General features: G+C 36.4%; 3 protein-coding genes and 1 non-coding gene across 6 annotated transcripts; 3 read left to right on the forward strand and 1 right to left on the reverse strand.

The window, feature by feature from the left end:
- Window positions 1-463: 463 nt before the first annotated feature.
- On the forward strand, window positions 464-3,946 carry ube2wa (ubiquitin conjugating enzyme E2 Wa). Of its 3 annotated transcripts, XM_059501784.1 has the most exons (7): window positions 464-523; window positions 809-863; window positions 1,422-1,513; window positions 2,346-2,448; window positions 2,541-2,696; window positions 2,791-2,866; window positions 3,005-3,946. In XM_059501784.1, the coding sequence occupies exons 2-7, from the start codon at window positions 849-851 to the stop codon at window positions 3,016-3,018; spliced, it is 456 nt and encodes a 151-aa protein (XP_059357767.1). In that variant the 5' UTR covers window positions 464-523; window positions 809-848; the 3' UTR covers window positions 3,019-3,946. The 3 variants fall into 3 exon arrangements, with proteins under 3 accessions (XP_059357767.1, XP_059357766.1, XP_059357768.1); XM_059501783.1 differs by lacking the exon at window positions 464-523 and having other exon boundaries at window positions 707-863; XM_059501785.1 differs by lacking the exons at window positions 464-523; window positions 809-863 and adding an exon at window positions 1,147-1,168.
- Window positions 3,947-13,735: 9,789 nt separating this feature from the next.
- Window positions 13,736-15,907, reverse strand: rdh10b (retinol dehydrogenase 10b). Its single transcript, XM_059501781.1, has 6 exons — window positions 15,387-15,907; window positions 14,659-14,894; window positions 14,474-14,572; window positions 14,245-14,390; window positions 14,008-14,139; window positions 13,736-13,928 (listed from the first exon to the last, which is right to left on the reverse strand). Exons 1-6 carry the CDS (start codon window positions 15,658-15,660, stop codon window positions 13,805-13,807), a joined length of 1,011 nt encoding a protein of 336 aa, XP_059357764.1. The 5' UTR covers window positions 15,661-15,907; the 3' UTR covers window positions 13,736-13,804.
- Window positions 15,908-16,029: 122 nt separating this feature from the next.
- On the forward strand, window positions 16,030-19,069 carry LOC132096436 (large ribosomal subunit protein uL30-like). The gene is made up of 7 exons (XM_059501782.1): window positions 16,030-16,157; window positions 16,718-16,820; window positions 16,916-17,082; window positions 17,300-17,437; window positions 18,154-18,263; window positions 18,364-18,581; window positions 19,015-19,069. The coding sequence occupies exons 1-6, from the start codon at window positions 16,144-16,146 to the stop codon at window positions 18,570-18,572; spliced, it is 741 nt and encodes a 246-aa protein (XP_059357765.1). The 5' UTR covers window positions 16,030-16,143; the 3' UTR covers window positions 18,573-18,581; window positions 19,015-19,069.
- Window positions 17,140-17,229, forward strand: LOC132097031 (small nucleolar SNORD12/SNORD106). Its single transcript, XR_009422638.1, has one exon. It is a non-coding gene; the product is annotated as a small nucleolar SNORD12/SNORD106 (small nucleolar RNA).
- Window positions 19,070-19,188: the final 119 nt, after the last annotated feature.

The following is a 19,188-nucleotide window of genomic DNA, read 5'->3' on the forward strand; positions in this document are numbered from 1 at the left end:
TAGGCATTAAATTATGACAAAATGTAAAATTTGGGGTGAACTATCACTTTAAATCAAACAGTGACTTCACTTATTAGGCACACAATCCTAAAAATAAGTATCCTTTAACAGTTAAATTTAATATTTATTCTGTTCTCCATGGGGGCCTTGGCATCTTTTTGCTTTTTTGAAAGTAAATGACACTTAGTGATAATTTTAGCTAGGTTTACTATGATATTAATATCCTGCAGGTATAAATGACTTATAAAAGTTAAGGAAAATATCAAAATGTCTTTATATATATTAAGACATTTAAATTGATAAAATATGACATTAAAACATTTTATGTTTAAAATATATAATTTTTTATTGGCCACTATTTTGTATATTTCCTTTAATGAGTTCGTCTTTCTAATGTTCACTTTTATATGTGTTACTTGGCAGAGCACGTGACAACTTATTTATCCCATATAGCGGGGCACGTTGTCGCAAAATCTCAATAAACATGTTTTCTGCTATAACGGAGTAAATTAATTGATTCAAGGTAAGTAAGTACCTAAAGTGAAACTGACTCATAAAAATAAAACCACACTGAGCAATATTTACTGGAGACAACAGTGTGGCAACAAGCGCAGTCCCGATTTAAATTATGCCTAATTAAGTTAATAAGCACATTGCGTTACATTACAATTGTTTTGTATTTTCTTACGTAAAAAAGAGGATTTTTAGAGTATTTCGGTTAGAATAAGTGGATGTTAGCATGTTCACCTGTAGTACCTCCGTCTAAACGTTGTAAACTGTTCGTGTTTTATGCATTGCGGCTGATCAGACGTCACTCGGCCAATCGCCTCTCTACCGGGGCTTTCATCATGGCGTCTATGCAGGTGAGAGTCTCTCTACATACAAAAGCAACTATTTTCAGATAACAATATAAATATTTTTTCACACACAGCTGTGACACGTACCGGGTTTCGTCCACTGTCCCTGCCAGTGCTAATCTAAACCCAGGACAGTCAGCTGTTTCATTTGTACGCACGTTTGTTTACTTTGTTAGCTAACGTTCAGTCAGTCTGACAAGCCAGCAAACTCTGTGCTGTCATATCACATACTGTTGTGGAGGTAGAAGACGATACTTCTAAAGAGATGTCAAACTGGAATTATGAAACGTTAGCAGAGTTCTTCCGAAGCTGTAAATAATGCTGTTAATTCGCTAGCTTCTATAGCAATGCAACTCGTTTGTATGACTAGCTCGCTATTAGCAGTCTGTTTGCTAGTTGTATTTTTCAGTACTTTTCGGACAATAGGTTTAAATTAAGGGGAAGTGTTTAAAATTATACCCTTTGTATTAGAATGATAAATTAGTGGTTTAGAACGATGTAATGAGGGCTCTCCTTGTTCTTACTTTGAGGCATAACTTAAATCAAGCTGTTTCCGCCTTTCAGAAGCGATTACAAAAGGAATTGTTGGCGTTGCAAAGTGATCCACCTCCTGGAATGACTCTTAATGAGAGAAGTGTGCAGAACACAATCACGGAGTAAGTCCTGAGATGTGTGAAGATGCAAGATCGAGCAGTCAAGCAGCTGAAACCGGATTAGATTTAAACAAACTAACCTTTCCTTAAAGTTGGCATGCCATGAAAATGCATGTATTTTCTAAATTCATGAAATAGATTTATTTGTGAACAATTCATCCATTCTTTTATTTATTTACTTATTTTGACCTCATAATGTTTAATCAGTATGTCAACCGGATCTTCCGGTTGAAAATGACAGAAGTGAGAGGCCCAGGATTACATTCCTCCACTTCTGAGTCCTAGACTACTACTTCAGTTTCATTTACTCACCCTTATGTCATTGCAAACTTATGAGACTTTAATTCATCCTTGAAACACAAATGGAGATATATTTTTATGAAATCTGAGGTATTTCTGTCCATTTAACCCAAACCTTTACTAGTAAAAAAAAAAAAAATGTTATCCGTATCAATGGTTTGATCCAAGTCTTTTGAAGAGACATGAACGCATTTATAATTGACATAAAAATTGATTGACACATACATAGAACACTTAAAAAGTAGTAAACAAATGCTTAAACATATTTGCATCACATGCATGTTTTTATAATCTTTAAAATCATTAAACACTTGGCCGATTGGACAGAAATTGCCCAGGTTTCATTAAAATAGCTTCAATAGTGTTTTGAAGATGAAAGATACTCATGTGTTTGGAACAGCATGAGGGTGAGTAAAGATACATTTTCATTTCTGGGTAGACTAACTTTAAACTTTTTAAGTTTCTGTACTGAATGAGTTAACAAGCAGGGAATCAGTGCTTGTGTTCTCATATACACAGCTTTGTGTCTGTCCAGGTGGTTTATAGATATGGAAGGTGCTCCAGGTACTCTCTATGAAGGAGAGAAGTTTCAGCTCCTCTTCAAATTCAGTGGTCGATATCCTTTTGATTCACCTCAGGTAAATTTTGAATCTTTTAAAATATGTTGGAGGGTTTTTTTGTCTATGTGAAAAAGCTAAATGCTTGTTGTTAATATATATATTGTTTCTAGGTAATGTTCACTGGAGAAAATATACCCGTCCATCCGCACGTCTATAGCAACGGTCACATCTGTTTATCTATTTTAACCGAGGACTGGTCACCAGCTCTGTCTGTGCAATCTGTTTGTTTGAGCATTATTAGCATGCTTTCAAGCTGCAAAGAAAAGGTAAATGTAACCTATAATTAACCAAATTGGGGAAGGTTAATGAAATTCATTTATTATGGTAATTTATATGTCTAATAAACGGTTTGCTTTTCAGCGACGTCCTCCTGATAACTCCTTTTATGTAAAGACATGTAATAAGAATCCAAAGAAAACCAAGTGGTGGTATCATGGTGAGTGTGTCCCGTCATCTTCTATAAAACGTCTTTTGATGCAAGTTATTTTAGTGTCTGACCAAAGTTCAAATTACTTTGTTTGCTTTGCTCTCTCTGCATGCTGAATTCATGTCTTGGTCTTTTTTGTTTTTGCAGATGATACATGCTAGTATCCACATCATTTTGATATATAAACAGACTTTTACAAGTACATCAGGTACTTTATGATGCAGTCTTTGGGTTAAGACTGGACCAGCAGACCTTGGAGTGGTGATTTATGTATGGATTAGGCGTACACTTCTGCTGACTGGAAAAAGTGCTTAAAAACTGCAGGAATGTAACCCACCCGGCGAGTATATATTCTGATGGAAGCAAGATGTGGAGCTTTTTTTTTTATGTTTGATTTACATTGTATTGTTTTCTTTCATAAGCCTCTAAGGGTTTGCACCGGTTGTGCAATAATAATTTCAATATGGGTTTGGAATAAAAGGAAAGTCAGTGCAAATCAGAAAACCAGCTACTGTTATGGGTCAGAAACAGATGTCTATCCTTGCTTGGTTATGCACTGTGAAATTCAAACAGGGCACATTTTTCCATGTATTTTATGTAATATTTTAGCTGTATATTTTAAAACCATAGATTCTTTTAAAACAAGCCATTTTAAGTTGAATATTGTAGCTGGGTGTGGTGTATAGTACTGTTCTGATTAATGTCATATTTACGGATATGTACAGATTTAATGCAGGGTATTGATCATGTGACATGATCTTAAAGGGTATTTGGAATTACACAAATGCTTTATGGGTTAGGATTCAAGCACTGGTTTTATAAATGGACCCCCATTTTGTGTAGTTAAAACGAGAGATAACTTTACACATAATCACTTTATCTTTTATGTAAAGCTCTATCTAGTACTATTAAAATTGTCTGTTTGATTTCATGATTTATCCTACTGTACTGATAAAGATTCTTTTAAAAAGATTACTTTTCCATGCCGTTAGCATTAGAACAAGTAAAGTTTTTCTTCATTGTTTTGTTAACTTTATTTAACTTTATTTAAAAGAAATGTTCTTATTAAAGTAATATATTTTGAAATGCTGCCATGTATTTCAATTAGACTTCTTTATAAATGTATATTGTGTGGCTTTAAATATTGTTTGAGTTCTGCAGTTAACACTGTAGGACAATGATGGTATATAAACTGTGTTTTATGTAAGTCAGTTACACACAGCACCATTCATGTTGGTTTGTGATTGAATGCTGATCTGTCCACTAGAGGGAAGCACAGTAATGTTAACAGAGACGTTCACAGCAAACTACTGTTCAAAAGTCTATAGGGTTTGATTTTTATTTTTATTTTTTTAATGCAAAGCTGCATTTATTTGATCAAAAATACAGTAAAACAGTAATATTGTGAAATTATTACTATTTAAAATATTTTTTTTATATATATACATTTAAATACATACGTTTATGCCATAGACCGTGTAAAAACCAGGCTGCAAGGAAGCCGACCGGAAGTTGAAGTCGGCCGGGTGCTGCCATCTTGTAGCAGAACTTCACTTGCGTTAGCATCCCATTGACCTCCCATTCATTTTGGCGTCACTTTGACAGCGAATAACTTTACATCTGAGGTGTTTAAAGACTCCATTTGTCCATTATTTATTTCTAAAGATACACGACAATGTTTAAAGGGCTCCATTGCCTTCTATGTTACATTATGGCCCCGTAGAAACAGTTTTTGTAAAAATAAGCTAACGATTGCGTCATAACCACTCGACTCTCTGTCGCATTACCGTACAGACAGGAGGAGAAGCTCACAGGCAAATAACTTAATATGGCGTACTGGCGTTACATTTTAAAATACAATACAAAATAATTAATCAGAATACTTACTCTTGCTCACTCACGCCAAAGAACTCCCTGCTCAAGCTCGCCGTCTCTGCAAGATTAACGATGGCAGTTTGCGCGCACAGCTACTAGAAGATTTACATCTGTCAAGACAGGTTGCTGACGTCATCAAGCTTAGTTTGAGTCTGCAAGTCAGAAACGGAAGTGCTAAAAATAGCTAAAACTGGACTTCACTTGTCTCAATTGAGTTTCAATGGGGTCGCTGTGTCCATTTCTTTTACTGTCTATGGTAAAAACATGGAAGTAGTGTCCGTGACGTCACCCATAGGTTTGCAAAGTGCTTTTTAAAGCTAAAAGTGGGCGGAGGCATCGCATGTCAGTCTCCGAAAATGGGCAAAAAGGCGGGAGCTAGTTGCTTAAACCACGCCCACCTATCTCGAAGGCGGTGACAGCGGCGGCAACCCACCTGTCACTCAAGTGGCTGCGCCTTTAATTATGCAGAACTTTAAGGCTTAATATAATTTAAATGGATAAGTTAAAATTGCCCCACCTCAAGGTTTTTATGAAGGGAAAAATTAGATGTATAGATTAAAATAATTTTTTTTAACCAGGATGTAAACGTTTTTTTTTTCTGCTGTAAAGTAGGTCATTTTAACATGGGAATCTATGGGATTGACTCCCTTGTGCAGCCAGTCTCTAGCGGTCAGTTGATGAATTACAGTTTAAGTCTCTTCCGTATGGGTTTCATACGGTGGCCTAGTGGTGCACAACACAACGACATTAAAAAAGCAAACATAAGTTCACAACACAACGACATTAAGCCACAACACAAATACATTAAGCCACAACACAACGAAATTCTCACAACACAAATACATTAAGCCACAACACAAATACATTAAGCCAAAACACAACAAAATTCTCACAACACAACGACATTAAGCCACAACACAAATACATTAAGCCACAACACAACGAAATTCTCACAACACAAATACATTAAGCCACAACACAAATACATTAAGCCACAACACAATGAAATTCTCACAACACAACGACATTAAGCCACAACACAAATACATTAAGCCACAACACAACGAAATTCTCACAACACAAATACATTAAGCCACAACACAACGAAATTCTCACAACACAACGACATTAAGCCACAACACAAATACATTAAGCCACAACACAACGAAATTCTCACAACACAACGAAATTAAGCCACAACACAAATACATTAAGCCACAGCACAAATACATTAAGCCACAACACAACGAAATTCTCACAACACAACGAAATTAAGCCACAACACAAATACATTAAGCCACAACACAACGAAATTCTCACAACACAACGACATTAAGCCACAACACAAATACATTAAGCCACAACACAACGAAATTAAGCCACAACACAACGGAAGTGCTCCCGACCACTAGGGGGCAGTGTTGAAAGTTAAACACCGATATTTCATCGAGACGTATGTGTAACTTAATATGTGTAATCGATTTTTAAATGAAAAACGTGTTTTTTTAATGTTTTGATATCCTGATAATCTTAATTTATCGATTCATGAATCGAGCAAAAAATAAATTGATAATATTTGGACCGTTTAGCTCTGCTCTTGTACACAATGTTTTTCCTCAGGGGGGCTTATGTAAATCCGGTGCTGTGCGGGGAAACCATTGCTCTTTCCGTAGAGCTTTCAAATTGACAAGAGGAGAAGATTTTTCATCTTACAAGAACTTCCCCTGATGACTGTAAATGAATTTCATCGCGCGGAGAAGGGCATTAAACGTTACATCAACAACTTTAGGGTGAGTATTGTTCTATCGTCTTCTAGCAAATCTAGCTAATGAGGCTGGATAACGCTGCTGCACTGACTTGATCAGCTCAAAAAATAGCAGGGCTAAGTAAGAGTTTAGTTTTAAACTCCGTCCACCTCATCTTTTTATAACTCGTAAGAGATAGTAGAAATAACAGCAGGACTCCCGGTAATCCACGTTGATTTGCATCGGTGGTTCTGATAGGTGTTTGCTGTGATATAAACTTCTTCACTTGATATAAAGTATTTTAAATACTGTTGCCATTTTTAGATTGCCATGTATCGTAATAAATCTTAAAGGACCGTTCACACCAAACTATAAAGAAAACGATAAAGATATTTAGTTTTAAAAATCGTTCTCACTATTTAAAAAAAGAGTCCACACCACAGCTATAATGATAAAGAAGAGAAACAATATAATTGGAATTAAGAACTATTTTTCTTCCAGCTGATGAACGATTAAAAACATTGACAGCCAATCAGAATCCTGCTATAACGAGCTCGAGAATGTAAAGCAGCTGACAAGCTTGTGCGCGCTTAGAATAAACAGATTATATCGTTCGCTACTGTGGACTCTATCGTTATCTTAATAGTTATCATTCATTGTGTGAACGGGGCTTTAGTCTGACAGTTATTGTTATATTTTCAAATTATATTATCTGTAACCTGAAGCTTGAATTAATTGTTCACATTTATATAGCAGTTTTCCAGGGATCCCCAACACAAGCATGATAAAGCTATTCAGTAAAAAGCAAAAAAGATCAGAAATGGTTAAGAGAGATAGGGACATCCTTTGAAATATTACTGATCTCTTTACAGTCTATTGGCATATTTGTAACATTATATAAAATATTAATTATTTGTCATAATTTATTTTAAATAAAGAGTAATTTACAATGTAATAATTTAAAATGCAACTGAAAGTAATTCCAAATGTATCTGAAATCAATTAAATATGTAAACCAATGTTATTATCTTCACAGATTATTTTAACGGACTCCCATCCATACTGTTGCAGCACTGTAGCAGACAGCACACTATTCAGAACTGAGAATCAGTGCAGTTCCTCCTGTACAGAGCTGCACTGAAGGGAGCAGAGCTGGCACAAACCTACAACAATGGGAAGTAAGAGAATTATCAAATTCTTTAATGTATGACATAATTAATAAACTTTGATTAATAACATTAACACGCCCCATTGGTATGCCTAGAGAATTAAGCCAGGTCCTGTCAGTGGGATGGTGGTCCTGTTTTCAAGAGAGGAAACTCGCTGAGTGGTTAAGGTAGGAGGAAAGTGTCTAATATTGATACATCATCTTTTCATATCTTGCTTTTATTCATAATGTATAACATGCCTATTTGATTAGCCCTAACAGAAAAAAGACAAAAACACAATCATAATGATTATGGCTCTATTCATTATGCATGCAACTTGTAATGATGGTGGAAATTTTTTATTTTTCTTAATGGTCAATTTACACTATACCTTTGTTTTTCATCTCAGGAGAATGTTTACAGTGATGTCACCAGTGATCTGCCTGACCTAGCAGTCCTCCAAGTGGCAGAAGTGTTATAAAAATATAGTAACACACCATTACACTGTCATAGTTATTAGTATTTGTATTTTACATAACTATTAAAACTGTATCAAAGTTAAAAAAAATTTAATTGTGGATATTTACATGTTTACACTACACTGGTGAGCAAGAAAACATTAAAATTACATATATTTGCACTTACATAATATTTAATTTACATTTTATATTGTAGTCTGTACAAATAAAACCAAATGAATCCATCCCAAGTTTTTTGTGTAAGGCCAGATCTCTCTGTGGAAGATCGACTGAAAGGTGGACCATGAAGAGGGGGAACTCATCGAAGGGCTGCAGAGACTGACACTGTCAAAATAATTGTTAAATAATTATGATACATGCATGTAATGTGTGCATCAAAAAGTGAAAATAAATATAACAGTTTTTTTCTCTGTCACAAACAATACAATATCAATATTTACCATTGCATTGCTTGTTATTCCAACTTCTCTCCTCGCTGTAGCTGTCCTTGCTCTGGTCTCACGAACCATGTGGAATGCAGGTTCAATAACTCTCCAAATGGCCATTAAATGGATCTACTTCTCAAATCTAGATTGGATGAGACATGTTTTCAGAAAATACACACCAAACAATGTAAAAAGTTTGTTTGCCTAGACTGAACCTGAAGGATACTTAAAAATGTATAATCTATTGACATACACGTGGAAAAAAGGTAGGTCTGTAAAAAGATTTTAGCTGGGGTTTTAGCTTATTCTCCCTCGTGTCATTCTAAACTGTTCTGAATTTATTCTGTGGGGTTATCTAGATAGCTGACTGACGGTAACATTTACAACATTTCTGTATGCCAATGAACAAAGCAAGCCATATGGGTTTACGCTGTAAATGTATAATGTTGAGTATATGATGACAGCTTTATTTTTTTATTTTTGGGTTAATCATCTACTAACAGGTATTGCTTTGATCCACGGAAGAGGTTTTTAAACAAACAGGCAACCACAGCGACAAAAAATAAATAATGACAATTAAAAAATTCACAATAGGCCTACATTGTGCTCGTTAATATAGTAATAAAGGTTTAGATCTTACCTAGTGTAGATTCGCATGCTGTTGTCATTCTTGAAGAGGCGCCTGCAGACTGAAGTATCAGAAGTGATGTTGAAATCCTTAAATCTTACATTACTAATTTGAATCCACTTATTTCGAGTTTCTACATCCAGTGGAGAAGTGTGAAAAACCTTTGAGGAGCCTCACAAAACGGGTCACAGAAATAGCGGTGTAAACCACCCTCACAGATGTCTATGGAACTCTTCATTAAATAATTATATTGCTGTGGTATACTTAATTTGTCGTATTATAGCAAAATGTATAAATATTATGTAATATTCATCGTTTATGGATAAAAGTTATCAGCTGGTAATGCACTCTCTTATTCGCCCTGAGATTTCACAGGAAATATGTAGTCTATTGCCCGTTTCTGCAGACCAACTGCCCCCTAGTGGTCGGGAGCATTTCCGTTGTGTTGTGAGAATTTCGTTGTGTTGTGAGAATTTCGTTGTGTTGTGGCTTAATTTCGTAGTGTTGTGAGCATTTCGTTGTGTTGTGGGTTAATGTCTTTGTGTTGTGGCTTAATGTATTTGTGTTGTGGCTTAATGTCGTTGTGTTGTGAGCTTATGTTTGCTTTTTTAATGTCGTTGTGTTGTGCATTACTGGGCCACCGTAGTTTCACGAGAGAAAGTGGGAGGTTGCCGCTTGGTTTATCCTGTGATGTCAGAGCTGAATTTTCAGCAGCGATTACTCCAGTAAAAAATACTATAAATAAAATACCCTCCAGTCTTCAGTGTCACATGATCATTTAGAAATCATATTAATATGCTGATTTGATGCTCAGGCAAAATCACCAAAGAATTTCTTATTAACGTTGGGAACAGTTGTACTTCTTAATATTTTTGTGAAAACCATGATATGTCCATGTTTTTCTGATGAATAGAAAGTAACAATGTAAGTCACCTTTGACCAATTTAATGGATCATTGCTGAATGAAACTTTTCACTTCTAAAAAAAATAATATAGAGCCTAAGAAATTTGGAATACTAAAGATTATTCCAGTTAATTATTTTCGTAGTATTTTATAATAATTATTATAAAATTGTTAAGAATAAAGCTACAAGAATTTGTAACAGTAGTTTCGATGTGATCAGCAGGGGTAAACCAGTCCTCAAGAATGATTCTTACTATTTTCTTGCAGCGTGAATAACTGTCTAGATGTATGTTTTACTCAGTGAATCGTCTTTTCAGAACTCATAGCAGTGAACAATATATATAAAAAAGTAGTCTGGAATGTTTATTCAGATGTGATTCCAAAGTCTTCTGGCTGATGTAACACAGTCATTGGAATTTTCTCCTCCGTCAGACGGAAATCCACTGGAGTGTGAATGGTTTAGGATCTTCCTCATGGGATATCTGTTCTCTTGAAATGTGTCTGTTACATCACCGTTAAGGCAATGTAATGGTATCATCCAAATGAGTATGGTGTGGGAGTGGGTGTAATTTCCTGGTAAAGGGAAAGGGATTGACTGTGTATCAGTAATCTCTCATCCTTGTTCATTTTCCAAGGCTAAACACATTAGTCAGAGCGTCTAGATTTGAGGGAGCCCCACGAAAGGAAGCTGTCGGCTTTTTTCCGCTCAATGTAATTGAGTTATCAAAACAACATTACTGAGATAACAGGACAGTGATGCAATGACTCTGATATACACTGAACTTTAGTTTTTCCTTTTGATAAAACAATCTGCAAATATAAAAATTAGTAGAAAAGGTAAAAGTTTAGTTTAGTAATTTGGTAATTACAAAACATAGCTGAAATTAAGAAAGTTGTTTCTTAAAATTACCCACTGTATATAAAAAGCTATACAATGTATACTTGACAGAGGTTCAGATATAGAACTTGTCAAATGTAAACTACAGTTTCTCTCTCGAAGCAAAATAATTGTCAATGGATAATTAATAACTGATACTACAGATTCCAGTGAAAGCACATCACAAACACCTTACAATGGGCTGCTACACATCAACCACTCTTTCTTTTATGCTGTCATCTCTAATGAGGAATATGCTGCATACTTTTTTGGCTCTTTATTGTTTGCTGGTATTTAGGCTGAAAGTGGAGTTATCTAATCTACAGACAGGCATCACTTGTTGCCTTATATTCACTGAGCTGTCAGTGTATGAACTGTCAGGTTTTTGTAAGGCTGTGCCATGAGTAACATTGGCAGCTTTCTTAATAATCTGCCTGAAGTAAGATCACATAGTTGTCATTTTGATGATTTCCGCACTTTTTAAACATATAATCCAAAACACTGGAAAGTTATGGATTAAAGGCTGAACTCGACTGGAAGCCCATTCCTGATATGGCCAGGAACAAGCATATGTATTTATAATATGGTTTATGGCATTTGAATGTGATTCCCTCATTTTATCACTTCACTGATAAATATGCCTGATATCTCTCTCCTACAGTCACTGGTATTTCCGCAAGTGAGTGGGCAGGGAAAGACTCTGCATACCAGGCTTTACATAAAATCACATCCTCTACTTCATACAGTGTAGCTGGGCATAAATTAAAAAACATCGTAATCAAATATTGTAATTAATGAACCGATATACAGGTGCATCTCAATAAATTAGAATGTCGTGGAAAAGTTAATTTCAGTAATTCAACTCAAATTGTGAAACTCATGTATTAAATAAATTCAATGCACACAGACTGAAGTAGTTTAAGTTTTCTGTTTTTTTTAAATTGTGATGATTTTGGCTCACATTTAACAAAAGCCCACCAATTCACTATCTCAGCAAATTAGAATACTTCATATGACCAATAAAAATACATTTTTAGTGAATTGTTGCCCCTTCTGGAAAGTATCTTAATTTACTGTACATGTTCTCAATACCTGGTAGGGGCTCCTTTTGCTTTAATTACTGCCTCAATTCGGCGTTGCATGGATGTGATCAGTTTGTGGCACTGCTGAGGTGGTATGGAAGCCCAGGTGTCTTTGACAGTGGCCTTCAGCTCATCTGCATTGTTTGGTCTCGTTTCTAATTTTCCTCTTGACAATAGCCCACAGATTCTCTATGGGGTTCAGGTCTGGTGAGTTTGCTGGCCAGTCAAGCACACCAACACCATGGTCATTTAACCAACTTTTGGTGCTTTTGGCAGGTGCCAAATCCTGCTGGAAAATGAAATCAGCATCTTCAAAAAGCTGGTGAGCAAAAGAAAGCATGAAGTGCTCCAAAATTTCTTGGTGATTTCTTAGTGACTTTGGTTTTCAAAAAACACAATGGACCAAAATGATTGGATACAGCACTCTGTGAAGAGCCAGCTTCTATTGCAATGAATGTTTGTGGCTTACCCTCCTTGTGAAGGGTGTCAATGATCGTCTTCTGGACAGCTCAGATCACCAGTCTTCTCTATGATTTTGTAGCCTACTGAATCAAACCGAAAGACCATTTTGAAAGCTCAGGAAACCATTGCAGGTGTTTTAAGTTGATTAGCTGATTGGCATGTCACTATATTCGAATTTGTTGTGATCGAGAATTGGTGGGTTTTTGTTAAATGTGAGCCAAAATTATCACAATTAAATAACCAAAGACTTAAACTACTTCAGTCTGTGTGCATTGAATTTATTTAACATGAGTTTCACAATTTGAGTTGAATTATTGAAATAAATGAACTTTTCCACAACATTCTAATTTATTGAGATGCACCTGTAAATCAGCATTTATTCGTTTAATTTTCTTATTTCAGCAATGTTTTCTCTGCATTATTTTCCTATTATTTGAAAATGCACATTAAAAACCAGCCGAACCATTAAAACTTACTGCATTTTCAGTTATATAATATTTTCACATGGATTTTATACACATTTGTATGGTTTTTGCATTAGCAATTTATATAGTTGAAAGAACATGTACAGTATACATAATACATTTTTACTGCTTTGTGCTTTCAACTGACCTCAAAGATAATTTATTAACAAGGTATATTATCACAGGTTATAGCCATTTATTAGTTGTTAAATGTTTTGGGATGTTTCTAGCAGTTGAATACATAAAGAAACAGGGTCTACCTTTCAAAGTGGAGAAAATGATCGATTTTAAGCATAAATTTGGAAAGCTGCCATGCCTCTGATGAAAATAGAATATTTAAACTGAAACCAAATCACCTTTTTCATCACTTAGCATTAGGTAAAAAGGAAACCATACAGGATTAGTTTAAAGGCTGTTTATTCAACAAAAAGCACATGTGGCAATTTCTGCAAATTTTTTGCTTCAATCATTGGTGTCATCACAAATCATCAATACAAGACCACACAGGGGAAACACTTTCAATATTTTCAGTGCATTTCATAGTGTTATTCGGAGAATTAAACCTCTAAAGTGATAAAGTCTTGGAATGTTGAGAGATAAGCAACAATCCTTGACAAATAAAAATGTAAATACATACAAATAGGTGACAGGCCTTAAGCAACCTTATTGTAATGCACAGCATTTCATAATTAAAGTTAATTGCTACATGGTGTTTTACATTTGAAATTATTGCAACCTTAAAGATGACAGCAAAATGTCATCTGAAAAAAAATAATAATAATAAAATCCAAATGTTCAGCTTTCAGCGTTCCAGAGGAACTAACACAGAATTTAGCAGCACTGCTCAGTCAGAACCAGTTAGATTCCAGTCTTTGATTCATTGTTGTTTGTGGACTCCTTGCGTTGAGCCAGAAAGGGGTACATGCATTTATCAGCCCCGATAAATCTGTACATGCACACAATGGCATCAAATGGCAAAACACTGCAAAATAGGAGATATTGAGGACCATTATAAATAGATTAAATAAAACAAGACTATTCACGTTATGACATTCACTTACGCTTTCATGAAGGTGACCATGTACATGACTCGTGGCGTGCAGATCATTGGTTGGTCTGTTAGTATGGCTCTCATGGCCTGTTTGACACAGTACTCTGGCTTTAGCGGTGGAAACAATGGTGCCATTTCTTTCCTGTTTAAAAAGAAAAGATTGTAAGAGAGAAATTAAATTAATCAAAATTTGAACATCTCTTGCTATCAGAATTAAGTTAAGGATATGCAGTTAAAAACCACAAACCTAATTTTGCAGCCATTGAACATGCCAGTGTCAACTAAAAAAGGACAGACAAGCGTCATCTTTATTCCATCCTTATCAGCTGCTTTCAGTTCATGGCTCAAAGACTCATGGAAGCCTATGGCTCCAAACTTGCTTGCACAATAGTCCTACAAAGAAAAGGAGAAGGGTGAATTTGTAACATACTGTGGTACACTGTACTAGATGGAAGGAAAAAGTGAGAATTTCTTACCTCCACACCAGCAGTGGTGAACAAGCCCAATGAGCTAGCTACAGTTACAATGTGTCCATGGTTCAGCTCAAGCATCTTGGGAAGGAAAGCCTTTGCAGTCTGTGAATAAAAATTTATACGGAATCAGAAGATGAACAAGATGTGAAAAGATGATATTAATGGTGTTGATTTAACCATATACCGACCCAGAAGTGAGCATGGCAGTTGACCATCATAGTCCTCTCGATAAGCTCATCAGGGCACTCGAGAAGATGACGTCCGGACACAACGCCAGCATTATTGATCAACAGGTCGATGTTGCCCACCTCTTTGCGCACCTTCTCTGCAGTCGAATACACACTCTCGCGTTTACTGACGTCGCAAACATACGTGTAAACTTTTGGCTGGAACAGAGGCAACTCCTGAACACCATCCGAAGACCCTTTAAAAAGAAAAAAGATTACGTAAGAGTATTGCACATTTTACCCTGTTTAAATCCTTCTTATCCCATTTAATCCAGTAATAATTACATTTTGATTTTGAAGGGTCTGAAAGGGTTGTTGATGCAGTTAACAGTTAAATTGTAAACTTATTATTTACTGGGTCTTAACTGACCAACTGAGGAAATATCTGTTAATTGTAAAAAGCGCTATACAAAAAAATAAATAAATAAACTTGAATTGAATTAAATTCCGATCAATTATCATTACTAAACTAACTTTCTGCTTTGGTTAACTAGGGAGTACACACGTGTATAGTTATTTTATGGACGTGAGCTAACATGAACGAACAATGAAAATAATGCATTTTATACCAAACGTAAAAGTACTTTACATTGTTGCAACATACGTTTATTGTACATAATAATAAAATAATAAAACACTTGTAAAAAAAAATTAAAATGGGGGAAATGTGGGTTTTGTATTAAACTCACCAGCGGAGGGCTTCATTTCTCGGTGGATGTCTCGCACTATCTCTGCGGTCTCGTCGTTGCTCTCTCGGTTGATGTCCCACAGCACAAGGGTCGCTCGTCTCCGGGCAAACTCCTGCGCAAAGAGTCGCCCGAGACCGCTTCCAGCTCCAGTAATAACACACACCTGGCCCTCCACACTCTTTTCCCGTGGAGGAATAAACCATTTAGCACCGGCCAGTACGAACGACCACATTATTTTAAAAGTGACCACGAATACTTCAGTTACGATATTCATAATGTACGCGCGCCTCTGTTTCCACTCGCCAAAATAAACAAATTACAACAACGTTCAGTTCCAACAGCAAAGACCTTAAAGGAGCAACCTGTCGAGGCTTGACTAAAACCTGAATGCCCTCACGACGGGATGAATTCCACCCATAACAGTGTATTTTTGTGGGTCGCCAGCTCTTTAAATATGACCGAACTCACTTGACTTCATAACTTTCCACGCGTATTTGTGTCCGCCTGTTATGCAAAGCAGTCATAGCGTGTGCGTCATATCTAATGCACAGTTTCCAGTCTATCTACTTCTGTACATAATGAATTCTAAAAAAGAAAATTTTGCCGCAAGCAGAAAGTCTCTTAAAAGTAAAATAGTTAACGCACTTTTATTCTTAAAATGCAGGCAATAGACCTTGAGACCTAATACATAACCGGAAGGACCTCGCTTATAAGACGCCACCGCGCATGCGTAGAAGCCTCTTTTACTGTAGGGATAATGGCGGGCGAAACGTAAGTTGTAGACCTTGCCATTTAGATCCTTTTCCATCGCTTGTAATACAGCTCATACAGTATTGTTTGGATACTAAATGAGCAATATATGAATATTTAAGCATTAAGATGGGAAAATTGGGAGTAGCGGGGAATGATGAATCAATAAATTTGATGTGAATGTCGTGTAGTCTGCTTGACTTGAATCGGCTCAGCAACGTGTGGTAAAGCAGCTTATGAAATAACATTAAAATGTGTCCGACTGAGTATTTCTGTATGTGAATACCATAAAGTGGTATTAGATTGGAAAATACTCTTGTTCGAGTCAACATTTACATACTGTCATTAGCTGACTGCTAACTTCAGGCAAAGCGGTGGTGCTGTGCGTCACGCTAGTAACGTTATTGTTCCTGTTCATAAAGCTAGCCTAGAAGATTTAGTTATATACTATTTATAATATATATCTGGGTTGTGTTAGTTTAGTGTGCTTTTTTTGTGTGACAGTCGTCATAGCCTGGTTTGCATGCTTTACGTGGGTTCAACGAAAATGACAAATGTGCAACTTTTTGGTTTTTCATCAGAAAGAAGAAGGTCCCTTCAGTCCCTGAAAGCCTCTTGAAGAGGCGACAGCGGTTTGCTGCCATCAAGGCTATCCGTCAGAAGAAGGCGGCAGCTGACAAGAAGGTTAGTTGTTCTGACTTTACCAGCTTGCCTTCGAAATGTTGAAAAGCATCAGAGTACAGCCTAAAGTGAGCATGCATCTCTTCTCATGTCCCCAGACCCGCAAAGTCACCAGGAAGCTCATCTTCAAGAGAGCTGAAGCTTACCACAAGGAGTATAGACAGATGTACAGGCGTGAAATCCGCATGAGCAGGATGGCTCGCAAGGCAGGCAACTACTACGTCCCAGCTGAGCCCAAACTGGCTTTTGTTGTCAGGATCAGAGGGTAAATTTCCACCTTGCTGTTTTTGTTTGTCTGCCGTGTTGCAGACAAATGTCATCGATTGTGGTTAATGATGTTGCTCTTTTTTCCCCATCTTATCGACCATGGTGATTCCTCTTGAAATTAAGCCAAATCCTCTGAAACCACCACCAAGCATTAATTAATCTTACTGAAACTGTCTTTTGAAAGTTGTTGATGAAATGTCTTGTTTCTTCCTCAGTATCAATGGTGTCAGCCCCAAAGTCCGCAAGGTGCTCCAGCTGCTCCGTCTCCGCCAGATCTTCAACGGTGTCTTTGTGAAACTGAACAAGGCCTCCATCAACATGCTCCGAATTGCAGAGCCTTACATTGCTTGGGGGTATGTAAATATGTTTAGGGTTGATGATGTATAAATTGTGAAAGTCCATGGTGTATTTACAGCTGTCTTATTGTTAAAGGTTTTGGTGAAGTTTGGGTTCAGTGATTCGTTTTTAAAGAAATTAATAGTTATCCAGCAATGATTAGATTAGATTCAACTTTATTAAAAAAAATTCTGAAGGGTCATGTGATACTCAAGATTAATTACTAAGAGTAATTTGCCATCACTGGAATAAAATACATTTTAAACTTAGCTAATCCCTTATTTTAAACGGTAGTGTATACTTTGCTCAAATTAGTTTCTCATGTGCTCATCTTTGTTACTAAACCAGTTTAATCTTTTTTTTTCCATTGAATGGCTTTTAGACTCAAATGAATGCTTTGATTTTGTCAGTGTGACATGAACATTTGACTTATCAGATTAATATGAACAATAACATCACATCGAAAGTGACCCATCAAAGGTATCATAAGGTAAATGCATTTTGTGTTTCTCGCACAGATCTGTTTTGTGGCTTTAGAAGATTTCTAATAAAGTGCAGCATTTACTTGTAACTTGTCATTCACCATTCTTCTCCACTATTGTGTTCATCAATCTTTCCACTATTGTGTTCAATGGAAGAATCATTTGGGAGGAAGACTAATGTGAAATGTGATGTGTTGTCACTTACATGTATTTCTCTGCTTGCTAAACCTCCATATTGCTTATGTTTTCAGGTACCCCAACCTTAAATCTGTGCGTGAGCTCATCTACAAGCGTGGATATGGCAAGATCAGGAAGCAGCGCATTCCACTGACAGACAACTGCCTTATCGAGAGGGCCCTTGGTAAGGACAAGCCACTGCACGGCCTGATTGAACATTAGGTGTTATAGTAGTTGATATGTTATTAGATGAAGATTTAATCATATGATTGGTATCTCTCCAGGTCGATATGGAATCATCTGCGTTGAGGATCTCATCCATGAGATCTACACTGTTGGAAAGAACTTCAAGTGTGCAAACAACTTCCTCTGGCCATTCAAACTGTCCTCCCCTCGTGGGGGCATGAACAAGAAGACCACCCACTTTGTTGAGGGAGGTGATGCAGGAAACAGGGAGGACCAGATCAACAGACTCGTCAGGAGGATGAACTAAGACCATTAGGTGAGCACCTGATCTCAGAAGTTTGCATTCTGTTTGTTCTTGCAGATCATATTGGAAATGTGTGCGATTCAGGTTATTAGTACATTGTATTAAAAGTGTTATGTAATCTAATGTGCTATAATTAAGAGTAAAATTGTTGTTAATTTGCAAACTTTCTACTATGAGCTGTATGTTAGATGTTTATTGCATTTATTAATCTATAAAACAGTCTTTAGGCATTACTGGTATGGAAGTCATGTTGTTCACATTCCCACATAGTAGGGAAGTTCTGAAATGGTTCAAATTTACAGAGGTTTGAATGTCCTCTTAAGGCCTGTTGGGAATTACTCCCATTTAAAGTAAATGTCATGGAAGAAAAATCTTTGTACTTATGAACGACTGCCCTTTTCAAGTCAAACTTGTAATCTAAATGTTTTTGATTGGTCTCTTACAGGTTTTTGGAACATTTCTGCTGTTGGTCTGTGAGAAAATAAAATAATTTACACAAACACTGGTTTTGAAATGTATTTCTTGGCATCTCTTTATTGTGCGACACTTTCGTCTGCTAATATGCTATACTGTAAAGCATGTCTCAGCCGCATTAAAGAAGATGCTACATCTGTGAGCC

The sequence above is a fragment of the Carassius carassius genome, chromosome 20 (genome assembly GCF_963082965.1).
Source record: "Carassius carassius chromosome 20, fCarCar2.1, whole genome shotgun sequence".
Lineage (NCBI taxonomy): Eukaryota > Metazoa > Chordata > Actinopteri > Cypriniformes > Cyprinidae > Carassius > Carassius carassius.

Bases quoted from the DNA above. Each gene is read 5' to 3' on its own strand.
- ube2wa (XM_059501783.1), top strand. From the start codon at position 732: ATGTTAGCATGTTCACCTGTAGTACCTCCGTCTAAACGTTGTAAACTG. The intron at 864-1,421 runs GTGAGAGTCTCT...TCCGCCTTTCAG, and splicing joins TCATCATGGCGTCTATGCAG to AAGCGATTACAAAAGGAATT. The intron at 2,449-2,540 runs GTAAATTTTGAA...TATTGTTTCTAG, and splicing joins ATCCTTTTGATTCACCTCAG to GTAATGTTCACTGGAGAAAA.
- rdh10b (XM_059501781.1), bottom strand. From the start codon at position 15,660: ATGAATATCGTAACTGAAGTATTCGTGGTCACTTTTAAAATAATGTGG. The intron at 14,573-14,658 runs GTCGGTATATGG...TTTTATTCACAG, and splicing joins ACTGCCATGCTCACTTCTGG to ACTGCAAAGGCTTTCCTTCC. The intron at 13,929-14,007 runs GTAAGTGAATGT...CCTATTTTGCAG, and splicing joins ATGGTCACCTTCATGAAAGC to TGTTTTGCCATTTGATGCCA.
- LOC132096436 (XM_059501782.1), top strand. The intron at 17,083-17,299 runs GTAAATTTCCAC...TTTCTTCCTCAG, and splicing joins TTTGTTGTCAGGATCAGAGG to TATCAATGGTGTCAGCCCCA. The intron at 17,438-18,153 runs GTATGTAAATAT...TTATGTTTTCAG, and splicing joins GAGCCTTACATTGCTTGGGG to GTACCCCAACCTTAAATCTG.